The sequence below is a fragment of the Narcine bancroftii genome, chromosome 3, assembly GCF_036971445.1.
Source record: "Narcine bancroftii isolate sNarBan1 chromosome 3, sNarBan1.hap1, whole genome shotgun sequence".
NCBI classification, from domain to species: Eukaryota; Metazoa; Chordata; class Chondrichthyes; order Torpediniformes; family Narcinidae; genus Narcine; species Narcine bancroftii.
Window position 1 is genome coordinate 264,190,292 of NC_091471.1, and position 19,981 is coordinate 264,210,272.

Below are 19,981 nucleotides of genomic sequence, written 5' to 3' on the forward strand. Positions count from 1 at the left end.
TGCTTCTCCTTTGTCAGTCGCACCCTCTGTACCAGCTGCTGGTTCCTGTTTGATATCCCCACACCTTCCTACTTTGTGAGAGTATGAAAAGTACAGGATCAATTTCTAAGGGACAAATGTACTTGCAACTGCCAGGCACATGTACAAGGTCTGAACTATCCCATTTGACATGCTAACTAAACAAGAACCAGATCATTTAATGAAGATTTATTGGGCTATTTGCAAAGAGAACATCTACTGAGGACATCTACATGATGCAGTGTCTTTAAAAAAAGCAGCCTCGATCCTCAAAGACCCCACCACCCAGGCCCTGCCCTCTTCACTCTGCTACCATCAGGGAAAAAGGTACAGGAGCCTAAAGATGAGCACTCAATGGCACAAGGACTGCTTCTTCCCTGCTACCATCAGATTCCTGAATGATCAATGAACCAAAGACACTGCCTTACTTCTTGTGCACTATTGTTTTATTTTTTTATATAGTAATGCCATAAGAAGGTTATAATATGAATGTTTGCCCTGTGACGCTGCTGCAAAACACTGAATTTCATGACTTGTTCACGTCAATAAATCCTGATTCTGAGATTCATAAAGTTTACAATTATTGGCCTTTTGACAATAGATGCATTTCAATTAGAATTCTTAGGCCAGTCAGTATAAGATTCCAGACCCGAACATTACAATCCATGGCCCAAATTTGTCATTATTGCCTTTAAACTGATGATCAGGGAAAGATTCTAACATGAAGACAGTTGATTAAAATTACTGTCTCCTTACATATTAATTTGGCTTCCTACCACTTCCAGCTAACTAGCAATTATTCTCGAGTATCTCTTTGTAATTTAAATTGATAATTAGATAGCCGGGGATGTTGACAACTGGCTAAAATCTGTCAACAGCCATTTATTTAAATTGCTCAGGTTATTCAACGGAAATAAAATCCTTTCTTTGGGGAGAGTGCAACAGAAGAAATAGTCTGTCATCTGTTTGAGATTGAGAAATAAATGTATTTATTTTCTTTTAACTAGTTTAAGTTTATTTCAGTTTTTTTTTAAAAAAAGAATTAAAATTGTGTATGAACTTTAGGCTGCTCAATTGGCAACCATTTTTCCAGTTCCTTTATAAAAAAAAAACAATGTGTTAACTACTGAAGTATTATTGATTTATTTTCCACACAGTCTTGTCCAGTTAATTTTATGGACAGTTGATATAAACGATGTGGTCTGAGGCAGAGACGAAACACTGAAGCTCATTTATTCCACTTTCGGAGAATCCTAATGCTCTTCAGTTGGTCTCAGAATTTACTCCAGAGTAATAAATAATAGCAGATAGTAATTCCTCTCTGGAAGTAGAAGGAAGTACTTTGCAGAGGCAGCAGATTTGGCGTGGTTGTTGGCCCAGCACCGATACAGTGCCAGCGATTGGGACAGGGGTTTGAATCCCGCACTGTCTGTAAGGAGTTTGTACTTTCACTCTGCGTGGTTTTTCCCCAGGGCTCTGGGGAATGGCTCCCACCGTTCAAAAGTTACTGGGGGTGTAGGTTAATTGGGTGTAAATTATACAGGCTAGCCTGCAGCTGACGTGGACTTTTTTACCCCCTCCATAAATCTTCGTCCGCGAAGCCAAGCCAAAGATACAGGCTAGACAAACAGCTTTTAATGTGGCTTCTCCCAGCTCCCTTCTTCCTTTCCTTCCCACCTGGTACTGTGCTGTATGTCTAAATTTAAAATTTAAATTTAAAAAAAAAATCCTTTCCACTATAGTACCAACACCCAACGTAATGGTGGTACCTGGGACCTGTTCATTAAAAGTTTTCTTCAAGATAGCAAGAAGGACAGGTCTTCTTCTTAACCAGGGTTGTCAATTTTGCTGGGGTGAATTTGAGAAGGTTTCATCGCATGACCTCCAGCCTTGTGGAGATGCATTGACCTCCCAGTGCCAATTGATGAGTAAACAGTAATACAGTTGCAAAACACTGCAGATCCACACATCTGAAAGTTCCCTTTTGAAACAAAGAAAATTAGAGAAACACAGCAGGTTTGGCGTGTGTGCATCTGTGGAGAATAAAATCACAAGGTGCATTCATATAGTAGGCAGTCACGATCTTTTTTCCCCCAAGGGTAGAGGAGTCTAAAAATAGAGGACACAATTTTAAGATGAGAAGACATTTGAGGGGCAGACATTTCACACAGTGGATATATGGAATGAGCTGCCAGAGGTGCTGGTAAAGGTAGGTACAATTACAATATTTAAAAGACATTTGGACAAATATGTAGATAAGAATGGTTTAGTGGGATTTGGACCAAATGTAGGCACATGGGTCTTGCTTTGCTCGGCACCATGGTTAACTTGGACAATTTGGCCCATAGGGCTCTTTCCTTGCTGTCTAACTTTGACTGTAATTGGTCCTGGAATCTAAATCTCTCCATCCTGCACCAGTTTGTAGCCATACACTCCTACTTGCATTTCTTCTCTCCTGTTCGGTTACTCAAGAGCAAAGTGGCACAGGAACTAATTATGAGATTAGGGTCCAGCATTTAATTTAACTCCCCATAAATTTAAATTGCAGGACTTCATCCCCTTTCTACCTATATTGTTGTTGATTTTCTGTTTGCCTTCCCCCTATGACTCTCTTTTCAAAGAAAATCTAGAATGTCTTCCCTGGGGTGAGGGAGGAAAAGAGAATCAGAGGATAAGAGAGAAAGTTGCAAATGTCTGCTGAAATAAGAAGATTGAAGATAGCACCATAATGATCAAATGGAAATGTTTGCACGAGGAAAAAAAATGATAAATGTAAACTTTACAACTTTTAACTAATTTAGTTTCAGTAAGGATAGGCTTTGAAATTGTGTTTGAACTTTAGGCTGCTCAATTGTTCAAGTCACTTTACAACACCATTCTCCATCCTTCCCCCTGATCTTTATATTTATCTTTTTTTTAAACCGCAGGCAAACATTTCCACTCCATCCTCATCATGCTACTAAGTTCAGCCTTCTTATTTCTGGAGTTGTAAAGTATTAAGGTGGAGAATGTCTGACCAGAGGGAAAGTTAGGTAATGCCTTCTCGAGGAGAATGCCGGCTGAAGGAAGTGTACGGAATTCTAATCCAGAGAGCAAGAATGGGAAAAGTGAGGGCATTGTCTACATGGGTGATTGTGTGTGAGAACAAAATATAACACTCAAGGCACTGATTGGGAAAGTGGAGCCGCTGGATGAGGAGGGGAGAAGAACCCAAAAACAAACGTGATTAGACACAGTGTGGGAAAATGAAAACTATACAAAGGTAGGGAAGAATCCCAGAGAGCTTCGGAGATAATGATGGACCAAATATTAAAGATATAGAATTGTTTGTGTCTTGAAAATGGGAAGATTGGAGAAAGACCAATGTTACAATACCTCAAAAATATATTCCGAGAGACAGGATATTGGTTTGTGGCAAGGAATTTGAAAGGCAGCATTAAAGGCAGTAATGAAAGAATTGGAAAGAGAATTTCAAAAGTTGTAGAGACTTTATTTGAATGTACATAACAAAAGTATAGATAACATAAATGTGTGTGAGTGGGGTATTTTCTTTGTCTGTAAGATTTGCAAACTTGTCCTTTTCTGCTGGTTCCGCCTGGAGGGTTGGAGCATAGACACTGATGAGGGTGATGCGACGCTTGTTTTGAGGGGGGAGTCGCATGGACATGATTCGGTCCGAGAGGCCTGTCGGAAGGTTTTCGAGTTTGGAGGCAATGAAGCTCTTGACCATGAAGCCTACACCAGATAGGCGTCGTTCATCCGAAGGCTTGCCAGACCAGTAGAGTGTGTAGCCCGCGCCGCGTTCTTGGAGGCTGCCTACATCTGCCAGGCGGACTTCACTGAGAGCGGCTATGTCGATGTCAAGTCTGAGGAGTTCATGTGCAATGAGGGCAGACCGACGTTCAGGTCGGTGGCTGTCAGCCTTGTCTAGCATGGTTCTGATGTTCCAGCATGCTAGCTTGAGTTTGTGAGCATCTTTTGAGGGGGAGGACGTGGAGGAGGAGGACGTGGTGGACTAGCCTCGCCAAACGAACCCAGCTCAGCGCGGACATTGGCGACTTCAGGGGTTTCTACGAGGCTCTAAAGGCTGTGTACGGCCCCTCACCCCAAGTCCAAAGCCCGCTGCGCAGCTCAGACAGCAAAGTCCTCCTCAGCGACAAGATCTCCATCCTCAACCGATGGTCAGAACACTTCCAATCTCTTTTCAGTGCCAACCGCTCAGTCCAAGATTCCGCCCTGCTCCAGCTCCCTCAACAGCCCCTAAGGCTAGAGCTGGATGAGGTCCTCACCCTGGATGAGACATATAAGGCAATCGAACAACTGAAAAGTGGCAAAGCAGCAGGAATGGATGGAATCCCCCAGAGGTCTGGAAGGCTGGCGGCAAAACTCTGCATGCCAAACTGCATGAGTTTTTCAAGCTTTGTTGGGACCAAGGAAAACTGCCTCAGGATCTTCGTGATGCCACCATCATCACCCCGTACAAAAACAAAGGCGAGAAATCAGACTGCTCAAACTACAGGGGAATCATGCTACTCTCCATTGCAGGCAAAATTTTCGCTAGGATTCTACTAAATAGAATAATACCTAGTGTCGCCGAGAATATTCTCCCAGAATCACAGTGCGGCTTTCGCGCAAACAGAGGAACTACTGACATGGTCTTTGCCCTCAGACAGCTCCAAGAAAAGTGCAGAGAACAAAACAAAGGACTCTACATCACCTTTGTTGACCTCACCAAAGCCTTCGACACCGTGAACAGGAAAGGGCTTTGGCAAATACTAGAGCGCATCTGATGTCCCCCAAAATTCCTCAACATGATTATCCAACTGCACGAAAACCAACAAGGTCGGGTCAGATACAGCAATGAGCTCTCTGAACCCTTCTCCATTAACAATGGCGTGAAGCAAGGCTGTGTTCTTGCACCAACCCTCTTTTCAATCTTCTTCAGCATGATGCTGAACCAAGCCATGAAAGACCCCAAAAATGAAGACGCTGTTTACATCTGGTACCGCACGGATGGCAGTCTCTTCAATCTGAGGCTCCTGCAAGCTCACACCAAGACACAAGAGAAACTTGTCCGTGAACTACTCTTTGCAGACGATGCCGCTTTAGTTGCCCATTCAGAGCCAGCTCTTCAGCGCTTGACGTCCTGCTTTGCGGAAACTGCCAAAATGTTTGGCCTGGAAGTCAGCCTGAAGAAGACTGAGGTCCTCCATCAGCCAGCTCCCCACCATGACTACCAGCCCCCCCACATCTCCATCGGGCACACAAAACTCAAAACGGTCAACCAGTTTACCTATCTCGGCTGCACCATTTCATCAGATGCAAGGATCGACAATGAGATAGACAACAGACTCGCCAAGGCAAATAGTGCCTTTGGAAGACTACACAAAAGAGTCTGGAAAAACAACCAACTGAAAAATCTCACAAAGATAAGCGTATACAGAGCCGTTGTCATACCCACTCTCCTGTTCGGCTCCGAATCATGGGTCCTCTACCGGCATCACCTATGGTTCCTAGAACGCTTCCACCAGCGTTGTCTCCGCTCCATCCTCAACATCCATTGGAGCGCTTTCATCCCTAACGTCGAAGTACTCGAGATGGCAGAGGTCGACAGCATCGAGTCCACGCTGCTGAAGATCCAGCTGCGCTGGGTGGGTCACGTCTCCAGAATGGAGGACCATCGCCTTCCCAAGATCGTGTTATATGGCGAGCTCTCCACTGGCCACCGTGACAGAGGTGCACCAAAGAAAAGGTACAAGGACTGCCTAAAGAAATCTCTTGGTGCCTGCCACATTGACCACCGCCAGTGGGCTGATATTGCCTCAAACCGTGCATCTTGGCGCCTCACAGTTTGGCGGGCAGCAACCTCCTTTGAAGAAGACCGCAGAGCCCACCTCACTGACAAAAGGCAAAGGAGGAAAAACCCAACACCCAACCCCAACCAACCAATTTTCCCCTGCAGCCGCTGCAACCGTGTCTATCTGTCCCGCATCGGACTTGTCAGCCACAAACGAGCCTGCAGCTGACGTGGACTTTTACCCCCTCCATAAATCTTCGTCCGCGAAGCCAAGCCAAAGAAAAGAAGATTTGCAAAATAATATTGAAGGCCAATATTGCATTTCTGATTGAGATCAACTTGCTTTTTCCTCCACTGTGATATTTGGTGGACAATGGGTTGGGTATACTGGAGAATGATCAAGATTTTAAAAGGATTATTGATGCTCTTGTAATGCGGTTGAGCTTTTGGATGAGGTCTAAGTTTAATGTAGTACGGATTCATTCATAACAATCAAGGGTTTCAACTAGTTCTATCCAGTTTGAGTTCAGACATTTGCGGTGATTTAGTTTCTTGACTAAGTCATGGTGATGGTCTACATAGCGTCAATATGTTTATTGCTACAAGCCTATTTGTGTTGCACTGTAGTGTACTCAGTGATTAATTGAATGTGAAGCTTTGTGAATGTGTATGACATACAATACGAGTTCTGTTTCTTTTCTGTCTGTCTGTTCTGTTAGGAAATAAAGTATGTAACTAGCTTTGTAGTGAATATCACAGATGTGCTAAGATGATAGTATAAACGGTATAATTACCAGGCCCAGTCAATACCCAGTCTCTTCATCATGGCCTCAGCCACCATCAGGGCAATGTTCTGAACATCCACAGTTTTCACCCATGGGTGTGTGAGAATGGCTTAGTTGGTAAACTGTCCACAGAACATTGTCAGTTCAAGACCTATCTGAGCTGAGCACATAATCCTGACTGTGTTCTGGCCAAAAGCCCTCCTTCATGCTGTAAACAAACCATTCATATGGCCATTCATCTCATTAAAGTTTGAGACCCTGGTGTGCACAGTCTGGCTCCTACATTTGTACTTCATTTGCCTTGGTTGTACTGCAAGCACTTCAAAAATAATTTACCGAATATGAAATGCATTGGGTCTTAACTCCTGCATTTGGTTTCTATGGTCAGGAGAGCAGTTGAGAGTTATTATAATAAAAACACACAGAAATGCTGTAGGAATTCGGCCAATCTTGCGGCATCCATAGGAGGTAAAGGTATATTGCTGATGTTTTGGGCCTGAGCTCTTCAAGGAATAAGCAAGGAACATGGATGTGTTAGAATACTGGGGAGGAGTCCAACCCACAGAAGGTGTTAATTGAATATGATAAGAGGAAAGGTGAGAATTGATTTTGGCTCTGTGAAAGGGAAGAGAGAGAGAGAGACAGTCAGACAGACAGACAGACAGAGACAGGGCTGGGGGGAAGAAGAGGGGTGGGGGTTTAACGGAAACCCGAGATCAATGTTAATGCCATCTGGTTGGAGGGTGCCCAGAGGAAAGATGAGGTGTTCCTCCTTCAATTTGCGGGTGGTCTCAGTCTGGTAGGGCACAAGACCATAGACTGGCATGCCAGCAAGGGAATGAGACGGGGAGTTGAAATGGGTGGCCACTGGGAGACCCAGGCTATTGAGATGGACAGACCCAAGGTGCTTCAACAAAGCGATTGTCCCTCTGAGGCAGAGGAGAGTTATTGTCTTGGTTAAGAGTAAGGTATGAGAGAAACAAGAGTGGTGGAATTTACTTGATTACTTTTGAGGTTCCTGAAAATATTGACCAAAATGAATCTATACTTTGAATATCTCTTGAGGTCACACTCAATAGGATTACATGGGAAACAAAAGCACATACAAAGCAAGATGTTAAATGCAGTTATTTATGAACACTGTTAATAACAGATTAGCACGTGAAATCTGGGTGAGAAATTACATCCACAAAAACCATTAGAGAGGAGCTAAAGTACTGTGAGCTTCCAGCAACTGTACAGTGTTAGGAATTATGTTGGTTGAGTGGGGGATGGAAGAGGAAGGGGATTTCACACCAAGTAAATTCTGTAAGGGTACAATCGATGGAATGCGATAATGTTTATGTTGGCTGGAATTAGAGATGATATCTGCATGGACTAGGCTCTGGCAAGCCAGCAAATAGATGATTGGAATCAGTTCCAATTCAGCTAAATGACCAGGGAAAATAATTGTACATTTTTTTGGCACTTGATCAAGAATGACGTCAAAACCAAGAACAAATGAATCAGGCATGCCAGACTGTGAGAAATGAGATATTTTTAAAACTCTGATTCAAAATGTTTGTGTTGCAAATGCTTGATTTAAAAACATAATAACTGCAAGAAATAAATATGTATAATTCCACAAATTACATCTAATATTCATTATTTAGAATTGGATTTGGATGATTGACAACTGACTTTCTTGATCTTAAAGTGTTATTCAAAATATGCACAGATACTTAAAACCAACAGAACATTGATACAGTTGTTGCCATAAGTTTAGCTCGAGGCTTTGTGACAAAGCCCTTTGGAAAGTGAAATAGTCCCATTGGAAAGCTGAAATTTCAACTGAAGAAAATTGTAGAAATAGTTCAGAGCTTTGGTCAGACCCATCTGGTGTATTGCAATCAATTCTGGATGTCAAACATTGGAAAGAATATATTGGCCTTACAGGAGGTTCTGTGCAGATCTGTCAGCAAGATTCTATGGTTTGAAAGGTTAAATTCTGACTGCAAGTCGACAACATTCACTGAAGTTTAGATGATTGAGAGACAATTTGGCGACATGATTAACATTATAAAAACATTTGATGGAGTAGATATGGGAAACCAATTTCCTCTAGTGGGGAATTGTGCACACGGGAGAAAAAACAGGTTAATATGTAGTTAGTTTAGGAAGTGCCTGTTCCTCCCATAGTCATAGTGACCAAGAAAAAGAATCCCAGGGTTGTATGTGATGTCATATCTGTACGCTGACAATAAATCTGAATCTATCCCCAAAGGACTGCAGGTATTTGATCAAATTTGTCTTCCAAATCAAAAGTAAAGCACAAAATTCTGCAGACCAAGTCTCTAAGACCAAGATGAGTTTATTTTTGTCTAGTAATAACGAAAGGACTGAGGAGCATTAGTCGAGCTTTAGTAATGGAAGGCGAAGAGGACGAATAACCATCTTTTATTCCAATGTCCATTAGTATTTACTGTCACTTTTTACTTCTTTTGGGGAAGATTAATATTTTTGTCATAGTGTAGGAAGGGTTCCAGTGAACTAGACTTAAAATTCCTCACCTTGATGTTGGGATCCTCTTTACCCAATTTCTGAAACTCCCATCGAATCTGTCATCATGCCAGTTGGTGAGAGTCGTTTTCAGTTTTCAGAAGCATGAAATGGAAGAATACATTTAATTAAATTCAGAATGTGCTGCTGGCTAAAGGAGTCTCGCGCTACACATTATTGGATGCAACACTGATTTAAAAACTGGAGATTACCATTCACACATTAAAAATAGACTTCCAACTAACTAAATGTAATATTCTGATCCGTGAAGCTATTCCTGTATTTTAATTCTGTCGACCCTGCTAATTTATGAACTGTAGCCTGGTCATGCACTGTTCGTTTCCCAATCTGGGAGCATTCTCCTCTGTCCACAATGAGTTGAGCCTGTGCCTTGTGTTGTTGGAGTTGGTTCCAATCCTTCAGCTGTTTATTTCCCTCATGAAAGGACTCTGCAGTCAAATGGTGCAAATTTTGATGAGACAGGATGTGGAAGGATTGAAACATGGATATGATCTTAGAAGAGACCATAACAAGTGATAGAAGTAAAACTCAAAAGTCTGCAGACACCGCGGTTGAAGCAAAAACATAATGCTGAAGAAACTCAGCAGGTCAAACCGCTATGATGGGCAATCAAGTGACTCCACGAGGCAGTGGATCGGAGTCAAAAAGGCTTTTATTAGCTTAGACGTTTGATGTGGCTCAGAGAACCATCTGGCCTGGATCCAAGCAGGAAGGGATCTGGGGTCAAGGTCTTGGGTCAGGGCCTTTATTAGGGAATCTCCTGGGAGAGGTCAGAAGGAAGGAAGGAAGGGGCAATCCAGGCCAATACAAACAGTTATTGCAGTGGTGTAATTCCTCATACCACCACAACCTAGCAAAGATAAAGATGCATAACCAACATTCTGTGCTTGAGCCCTTCATCAAGGTAGGACAAAATGTAGGCAGGCACCCAAACAAAATGGTGGTGGGGAGGAGCACAGGCAGGAGGTAATAGGTGGCTAAGGGAAGGAGAACACCAACAAACAGGAGGAGGGGGGAAGGCTTTGGGCAGAGGAAAGGGGGTAGAGAGCTGAAGAAAAGAAGATCAAGAGAATGGGAAGGGAGGGAGAACGGAGAGTAGGCTAGCAGAAACCAGAGATGTTGGTGCTTTGCCATCTGGTTGGAGAGTGTCCAGATGGAAAATTAAGCGGTGCTCTTCCAAATTGTTCTTGATTGGACTGTACGCGAGGCCATGGACAGACATGTGAGCATGGCAGTGAGGTGCAGAATTGAAATGGATGGCCACTGGGAGATCCCTGTCACTGATGTGAATGATAGCTGTTTTCTTCAGCAAAATAGAAAGAGGCAAAGTTGTGAGGCTGGGTCACTCTGATTAAGAATGGAGTGATGAATGAAGGATTAAAAAGTGACTGGAAGGCAGTGGTTGATGGAGAGAGGAAGATGGCAACGTGCTTGAGGGGAATGGGCACCACAGAGGTGGAGGTGTGCACATTGAGTAGGTTTGTACTTTCGGGCAAGGGCAAGGGTCTGTCAAGTAAGAAAGGGCAGTAAGGAATAAGATGGCTGTGGAGCACAGCATTCTGCAGAGCTGGAAGAGGCAGTGACAATATGATGTGTAAGAGCAGCAGTGAGAAGGGAACAGCCAAGAAATATCCTGTGGAGATGTCCTGTGGGTGAAAGGATGTTTATAATCGCTAATGAGAGGGATAAATGGGATGAAAATGTTGAGGATTCTCAGGAAACAACCAATGGCGTGGAAGCTTTTATTATCGAGGGCTATTAGATCATGTTTCACCATGAGCATATTATTTGATTTTTTTTTAAAAATGAGATACATTTGTCGTACAGAAAAGCAGACACAAAACTTAAAGACTGATCAACAGGCTTTATTCCATTTAAACTTCCTGCTGCAGTTAGCTGTAGCTCCGAGTGACTGACCACGAGGGGCCGGATGTGTCTTATATCCCGGCGGAAGATTGACAGCCGGCCAGGTGTTGTCTTGTCATTCAGTGCTCTTCCTGCAGGTACACAGGTCGCCCCCTGCAGTAGGCTAGTGGTGTATCACCACAACATTTGTGAAGAAGGTTTGGAATTACTGGAGAGGGTAGTTTCACCATTGACTATTAATAATCTTCTATGAGATTTTGCACATATTGGCCAGGCAGCAGTCAGACCAATAACATCATGGTCAGCTCTGAGCCTTGCAAGGAAAGGGTGAAAACGGGTAGCATGATAATCATAGGGGACTCGATAGTCAGAGGAACAGATAGAAGACTCTGTGGCTGCAAAGGATAGTGTGTTGCCCCCCCCGGATGCGTGGGTGCAGAGTATTCTTAAGGGGGAGAGTGAGCAGCCAGAGGTCATGGTACATATTGGTACCAATGACATAGGCAGGAGTGGGGTAGAGTTCCTGCAAAATAAGTTTAGAGAGTTGGGAAAGAGGCTGGAGCACGGCCTCTAAGGAGGACATTTCTGGTTTACTCCAGTGCTATAAGCTAATGAGGGTCAGAACAGGACGATAGTGCAGACCAATGTGTGGCTGAAGAGATGGTGCAGGGGGCAAAGTTTCTCAGGAAAAGGGTGATCTGTACAAGTGGGGTTTAGATTCATATGGGAGTGGGGACCAAAGTGAAGGAACAGAGGAAGAGTTGATTGATGCACAAGTAGGGGCAGCTGGTAGGGAGTTAGTGTGGAAGGACAGGCAGATGGGGCAACATTGCAGCCGTGGGGATGAGTTGCAATCCAGCAGGGACACAGAGTCGAAAGTAACAAATAAAGGACTAAAGGTTTTTGTATTTAAATGCACACAGCGTAAGAAATAAAGTGGATGACCTCATAGTATACCTTGTTTTGAAATTGTGATCCCTGATTGCAGACACTACAGGCAGTAGGAGGCATCATCCTTGTATTTATCTTGTCAGTTCTCATAAGAATTTTGTAGGCATCATATTGGAAGAAATTGATTCCTGCTATTACAACTGTGGCTTGTCCTAAGTCAGCCACGGTCTTAATCCAACTCCAAACACTAATTTTACTATTAACATCTCTGTTCACCATTTCTCTGCCCTCATATTTGGCTTTGAACTCCAGACATTCCCAGAACCTTCTTCCAAGTATTGACAGCATTCCTGAAGCTTCCAGTCTTCCTACCGAATCTTTCACTGAAACCTGATCATGGTCTCAGACAGCCCCTCCTTCAAATCCAATCTTACCTGGAAGTTGCAGCACCAACCTGTCTGGGAGACTTATCATGCAATGTACATTAAGACCCAAACTCCAAGGTGTCTTCAACTCCTCCATACAAACATGGATTACTCATGTGGGTCAGGTGTCTAGAAAAGGCTGCCCCAGAATTTTTAGGTTAAAGATCATTGCTGATTTGATACAATCCAGGCACATTACAAACAGGTCAGCAATAATAAATGCATTTCTTAGCTATTTGTTGACCTCAGGAATTACTCTGAAGTAACATTTTTATTTGTTTTGAAGATTTATAGAAAAAAAATGTCTAATATCACTCAACAAGACTGAAGAGGGCTTTGGATTCTTGTTACAGACTTACTTTGATGAGAAATCTATTTGTGATTCAGCTTGTGATATTTGTTGAGGCATTCACATCCTCCCAGTGGCCAACCATTTCAATTCTATACCCCACTCCCATGTGACATGTCTGTCCGTGAGCTCATGTACTGTCAAGCCAAGGCCACCTGTAAATTGGAAGAGCAACACCTAATATTCAGTTTGGGCGCTCTCCATTAACATTGACTTCTCTGGTTTCTGCTAACCTACTCTCCATTCTTTCTCTCTTCCTCCTCCCTCTGTCTTCTCTCCTCCAGCTTTTCACCCCCTTCCCTCTCCATTCACTGAGTCTTCCCCTGTCCCCCTGGGTGCTGGAGTGCCCTTCCTCCCTTATCCACCCATTACCTCTTGCCTTTGCTCCACTCCCTCCCCACCATTTTGTTTGGACGCCTGCCTACCTTTTGCTCATACCTTGATTAAAGGCTCAAACCTGAAACGTTGCTGCGTAACTCTGTTTGACCAGTTTCTCCACAATTGAGTTTTTATTATGCATCTTGTAGATGACTGATCAATGGCCTATCAAGCCACAAATCCGATGCTTAGCATAATTTATATTGTTTAACGATCACTCACAAATATATTGTTACCTCAGCTTTGCAGTGTTCCTTTCTTATCTTGAGCATTCCTTTTTGGGGAAATAGTTTCCCATGTATTATGTGTGAAGCTGATGGTTTAAGTGAGAGAATGACTATGTGGCTGGAATGGTCAGATTGAGAGTGATGTGTTTGAATGAGAATAATGGGATTAGAGTGAATGGGACAGGGAGCACTGAGTGTGAATCCTCAAGGGGAGTGAGTGTGATTGTGTGACTCCTGCAGTAATCTGAACCTCAAGATTCACTCCAAGGTAAAGACATCTCATTGAACATAATGATGTGATGCTATTGTTGCATGTTATAAGTCGATTGTTTCAAGTTTAAGTTCCTTTTGGTTTATATTTTTTTCCAATTCCTCTACTGCTGAGGCAGCCCCTCCAGAGACTAATGTTATTTTGTGGCAAGTCACTGGGGCACGGAGGCCATTCAGTCCTTCAAGTTAAGCAAGCCCATTCCCCTGTGACCTATCCTCCCACCTTCCCATCGACTTGCCCTTCACCTCTGCCATTGATGTGCACGCTGGAGATAACAGCTGATTCTCCAGCCCAGCCGCACGTCTTCGGGATGTGGGAGGCGAGGGGAGAAAAGCACCCGGGGACAACCCACATGCTGTGCCATCCCAACAGAAACACCACCAGAGGTCAAGATTGAACTTGGCTTGCTGGCGCCCACTAAGATTCTGACTTCCCTCCATGTGAATGCCAAACTTCAGCTGCTTCTCCTCTCACCTGCAATCAGGTGATCAAAATTCCAGATGCAGGGTTTTGCTGCAAAATGCTGTCTCTTGCCTTCCATGGATGTTGCCTGGCCCACTTGCTTCCCTCTTCATTTTGTTTGTTTCTGTAGCCAAGTTTAGTATCCTCTCTGGAACATTTGTAACCTAAAACCAAGCAGTATCATACAACTAGAGATTCACACAGTAACGTTTTAAATCCTACATGTTATATTTCTACTGTTGGCCTCCAGCTGATGAGTTTCTGGTACTTTGTTTGTGATATTTCTATCTTTCACTTTGCAGATATCGATGAATGCAGCACGATTTCTGGAGTGTGTGATGGCGGTGAATGCTCCAACACTGTTGGGAGCTATGTCTGCACCTGCCCACGTGGCTTTGTCACAAATGTGGACGGCTCCAGATGTATTGGTAAGATCATTCAGTAAAATGGAGATGGTTGCTTTGTGGATCCAATCACCTGTAGGGAGGCAGTAACTGTAAACAGTCTTATCACTTGTAGGAAGATTGTCAGTATAAGGAGCTCATCGTCTTCAGCAAGACTTTGCACTGCAAGGATCTTGTCACCTGTAGAAAAATAAAAGCCTATCATTATAAGAATCCTATTTTTCGTCGGAATGCCTCTCCTTCAGGATTCCATCACCTCTAAGTATCCTGTCACCTGTAAGGAGACCATCACTGTGAGGAGAATATTACTCTTGCTGCAAGCCTGCCAACTGAAAGAAAACTATCCCGGAGAGATAGTGTCATTGTAAAGATCCTGTCACCTCTGGAGAAACCATCATCCAATAGGAATATATCTTTGCAAAGAACCTGTTTCCTGTGGAGATCCTGAAATGATGAGAGACACTTCACTGGAAGAAACCTGTCCCTGTGAAGGGGTCATCACCGTAAGGAATTTATCCTTCTTCCCACTCTGCTGTTTGTTTAGAGCAGCTTAAACAGGAAGTACACTTCAATGTTTAAAAAAAAAGTATCTTGTTTCCTTGTCCTCTCTATCCCCAATGCTCTGCATTATTTTTAGGCTTTAAACCAATGTATGTTCTCAATCTGTTTTTTGGCAATTCTGCCTGTTACTGCTAACACCACTGAAAGTTTTGAAACTTTCCAACATCGTTAATCCAAAGTGAGCCAGAAATAAAATGCTTTGCAGGTTTAAGTTTGGATAAACCTGAAATGTTTTTCTTCCAAATATTTTTCCCACTATTGGAATGGAAGGTTGGAGCCGAGCCTGACTTCCACAAATCTCTTGGCAGTAAAGGACAAATGATGTCAGTGGCTGGGGACTCCAGCACTCCATCCTCTTCCCACCACATGCAACCATGGTTTGTTACACTTCAGGAAGGTAAAACTCCTAACCTAAGGCTTATTAGTCTGGGTACAAAGGAGAATATTCACTGTTGAAGGCCCAAGTGTAACAACACCTTAACCACAGGTGAGAAGAGAAGATCAACCCAGATGTAGTGGTGAGGTTAACACCGCTGTTTAGATTTTAAAATGCTATAGATTCGAGCAGCAATTGGCTGAAGCAGATTTTAATTTGAAATGGTAGAGATTTTCTTTTTTTTTGAAACTGGTTCAATGGGTCAGCACTTATTGGCTATGCCTTGAGAAGCGGAAGAACAGCAATGTATTTTCAAATCTGGTTGATCTGTGACTTGGAGATGAACCCACGGATAGTGATGTTCCCTGCACTGACAGCTCTTGTTCTTGTTAGTGGAAGACATCATAGCTTTGAAAGGAAATGTAGGAGTAGTATTTGGGGGGGGGGGGTGGTATCTGCAATGTTGCACTAGTGATGAAAGGATTGACACTTCAGGGTGCTGAAAAGATTCAGAATGGCACCTATTTCTCACCAACATCTCAGTGTCATCGAAGTTGTTCTCATTCAGGCAAGAGAAGCGTCTATCATGTTTCTCCCTGGGCCTTGTACTCTTCTTTTGTCAGGCTATGAGGTAAGAACAAAAGATCACTACTCTCTGACCTATTCATGGATCCATATAAACAATCTAATTGAACCTGTAGTGGACAGTGACCCAGCGATGATGATGGAGTAAGCTTTGAAAATGATAATGCTATTGAATGTCAAGGCTGTACGTTGGAGGTGGTCCTTGCTGGGCACTTGTACAACACAAAGGTCATTTTCCACTTGTCGCCCCAATTGAATGCCATCTGGAACTTGCTGCAAAGTAGTTTGATTTTTCCAAGGAGTTGTGAATGGAATTGAATATTGTATAAACGATCAGCAGGATATTTTACAGTGAAGATGATGGTTCAGTCGAGAAAACTGCCCTGAGGAATTACTGATCTCCAAGTGTCGCAATCTTCTTCTCATGCACTAAGTGTGACTACAAACGTTGGAATGTTTAACCCTTGATAACCAACCCGGTCAAATGTTGAGTTAATATGAAATCACTCTTATTTCACCTCTGGAATTCATTTTGAACCAAGACTGTGATGAGATCTGCCACTCAGTGATCTTGGCCAACCCAGAATGGGTGTCATTGGTTATTACCATATAACCATTTACGGAGCGGAAACAGGCCCTGTTGGCCTTTCGAGTCCGCACCGGTTCACAGATTTTGTGCGCCCTCTTCAGGCATTGGTCCTGGTAGATCTGATCACAGATTCAGTCTAGAGAACAAGAGTGACAAAAAAATTCAATCTTATTCACTTTATTCACTGACATTGCGAATAATGTCGTACATATTTCTGCGGATGATTGACCCTTTGAATGATATTTAATTGGATCGAAAAACCTGAACAACCTGAACAGGATTGTGCCTGATCTTGAGTAGGTTGGTTAGCGGAGCAGGCAGTTCTGGAGGACAAGTGTTCAGCTCTACAGCTGGGATGTTGCCTGGTCCCATAAACTTTGCTTGTATGATGCACACAGCCATCTTTTGATATCATGTTGAGTGAGTTTAAATTAGCTGAAGATTTTCTTCTGGCTTGATAGAAATCTCAGAAGCCAGGATGAATTATTGGCGCTTCTCATAGATTGATACAGCAGGCACTCTGGCCCATGTGACAAAGCTATACATCTTGTACAGCACTAATACCTTCAAACCAATGAATGCAGGTCAGCCATCAAGCATCGTTTACATTGACCTACACTAACACTCTATTCCCGTCAGTTCTACGTGATTCTACTGCTCACCTACGCACTAAGAGCAACTCTAATGGCGGATTAATGTAGGAGTCCACACACCTCTGGGATGTTAAAGAAAATTGGAAGCCATGTGGTCATCGATAGTGCATGCAAACTCCACACAGACAGAACCCAAGGTCAGGTTGAACCCTGGTCACTGTGAGGCAGCAGCTTTGCTAGCTGCAGCGCCAAGCACTAACTGCAGCATTGAGGAGCCTTCTCCCATTTACTGTTTGCTTTATTTGTTGATTCATTGTGATCGGTAAATATACTGCAGATCCTTCATCTTCACTCGGTCCTGGAGCTCCTTACCCAACAGCACTGTGAAAGGACCTTCACCTCAGCAATACTTCGAGGAAGTGGTCCACTCTACCCACCTAATGAAAATTAGGAATGGGCAATAATCATTGGTTTTGCCGCTGATGCTCAGATCTATTTCCATATTCACATGTGTACAATTAAAGGTTTTGATCAGATGCACACTGTAATATACTTATTGCCTGTGTACAGTTGTGGGCAAATTAAATATCAGCCTAGGCATGTAAATAGCCACATTTATATGTTTGAGATGTATATACATAAGCAAGTTACCACAGATGTAATAGCCCAACAATTTTTTGTTTTAAAAAAAAATTTCAGCAATGTAAAAATATTATTTTCAGAATCAATAGGAATCTATATTGTTAGAGGAATGTACAACTGACTTCTGAAAATTAATATTAATAAATGTAAATCACGGAACCTGAATTTGAAATAGAACTGCTACAAACATACATTCACGAGATGTGCACAAAAATGGCACGGGCAGAATTATTGCAGAAATATTTGTCTAAATAAGTTTGTCTGAGACAGGAATGTCCAAAATATGGCACGTGCATCAAATTAGCCCCTTGGAAACTCTCAGGTTGGTACGCTGACTCTGGGTCATTTGAACAGGAGATTGGACAATGCACAAAGGCCAGGGGCAGGAAAAAGAGGAAGCAATCATTTGTGATTCTTTCATCCCTGTAGGATTGGGCAGATGATTAGTTGGTGGCGGTGTAGTGGTGGGGTAGGGAGGATGGTTGGAGAATAGGTTACCACCAAATGGCATGATCCTTCACCACTTGCTGACTCCGAAGCGATGGACTTTCTTTTGTTTCTTTTTGTTTGCAATGTGACGCAGGAGCGTGGAGACTCTTTGTTAGCTTTTTGCACACAACAGAAAGCTTTTCACTGTAACTTGGTACACATAACATAGGAATAAATCAAATCTAAGTCTCGAGTCCTTTCATGAACAATAAGGCCTGTTTCAGTTTTCTCATGGGGCTTGTAGAAGAATGGACATGATATTTCACTTAACTACAAATTCGGTCTGCAATCTTCTGCTGCAACTGGAAAAGGGTTATGCATGGACCATTGGTCCGTGCATGTCTGATGATTCCTACTGTGAGGACAAGAACTGCACAGGAGTATCTGAACTGGACACTCTGATGGGTGCGAGGTATATGCGTGTCCTGAACCTGAGAAATGCCAAGTTTATGGAGAAACATGGAGAGCTGCTAAAATTGGAACAATTCAATCACGTGTACCTGCTTCATTCACATGTTTAAGTATATTACATAATTTTTTTTGAAGGATGTTATACATATTTTATATATTCACAGATTTTCTGAGTCAATTTTATCTTCTCAAAGGAACTTGTAACTTTTGGTAGTGAATCTACTTCTTGACTTGATGGTGTTAATCTTGAATCAATTCAGTAGAAATCTTCTGTTGGTTCTTCCACAGTCTCCATCAGATCAACTTGTTAGGTGGTATTTTAATGTGCTTTTGAATTGTTTCTCTACAAGATTTGAGTCATTAACTTCTTGGACTCAACTTTATCTCCTTTTCACTCCCCATTTAAAGTTTGACTGAACTAATTTCAATTGCATCTTCTGTGCTTTAGCAACTCAGCAAGTGTTTCACCTGTTATAGAATGGGACATAATTGAGAAGTTATGCAAGATGTTTGCTAATTAATGTCTCTGCTCAACTTGTGCCCCCTGTCACATGCTATTCTCACTGAACTCTGCTGTACCATTTGATATTGGATGATATGGTCATATGTGTTTCCTCAAAACTGTTTTTATTTCATAAAGTGCTCAGACAGAAGTTGAGAACAAAGCTAAATACTGTTGTCTGAGATTAATTCTACTGGCAAGCCATGATTTGAGAAAATAGATCTCATTTATTCAGTAGTCTGCTCTATTGTTATACAGGACCCAACATCTTTTCTCCTTAGTTGATTTCAAGTGACAATGTAGATTAAACTCTCCTTCTTGTGGTCAGTGTAAACACTTTTTGAGAAAATCCATTTGGCCATTTCCAACTCTGTGAAGGTATTTTGACTGGCTTGATTGCAATACTGACAGGTAAGTGCATTACCCACTGGCTCATCAAGATCTTTATAATCCTGGCCAATAAACAAAACTTCTGGCTATTGCCTTCATGCTCAAAACACTTTAATACTCAGTGCAAAGCTCTTCTAAAATTTGTCTCCAAAATACACATGGTATGAAATATCTGTATCCTCATATAACACAACCTAATTCTTTTGCCATAAATCATATAATCAGTTATAGTTCCATCTAATGTCTCAAGCTGGATATTTTATGACTCAGTCCATTCTTTTGAAGATTTTTTTTCATATAGTTGTTTCGGATTGACATCTTTTTGTGTCTTGGCTTTCTCCATTGCTTTCAGGAAATCATTATTTACTGTTTCCTTTGACAGTTTGCATTCCCTTTGCAGCTACTTTTAGG

At 42.5% G+C, this 19,981-nt stretch overlaps 1 protein-coding gene across 3 annotated transcripts in view; it reads left to right on the forward strand.

Moving 5' to 3' along the window:
• fbn2b (fibrillin 2b) overlaps positions 1–19,981 on the forward strand; it is a 231,149-nt gene that overhangs the window by 96,849 nt on the left and 114,319 nt on the right. For all 3 annotated transcript variants that reach the window (XM_069927972.1, XM_069927973.1, XM_069927974.1), the window contains one exon: positions 14,331–14,456. In XM_069927972.1, coding sequence (XP_069784073.1) covers positions 14,331–14,456 — 126 coding nt within the window. The remainder of the gene's footprint in view (positions 1–14,330; positions 14,457–19,981) is intronic.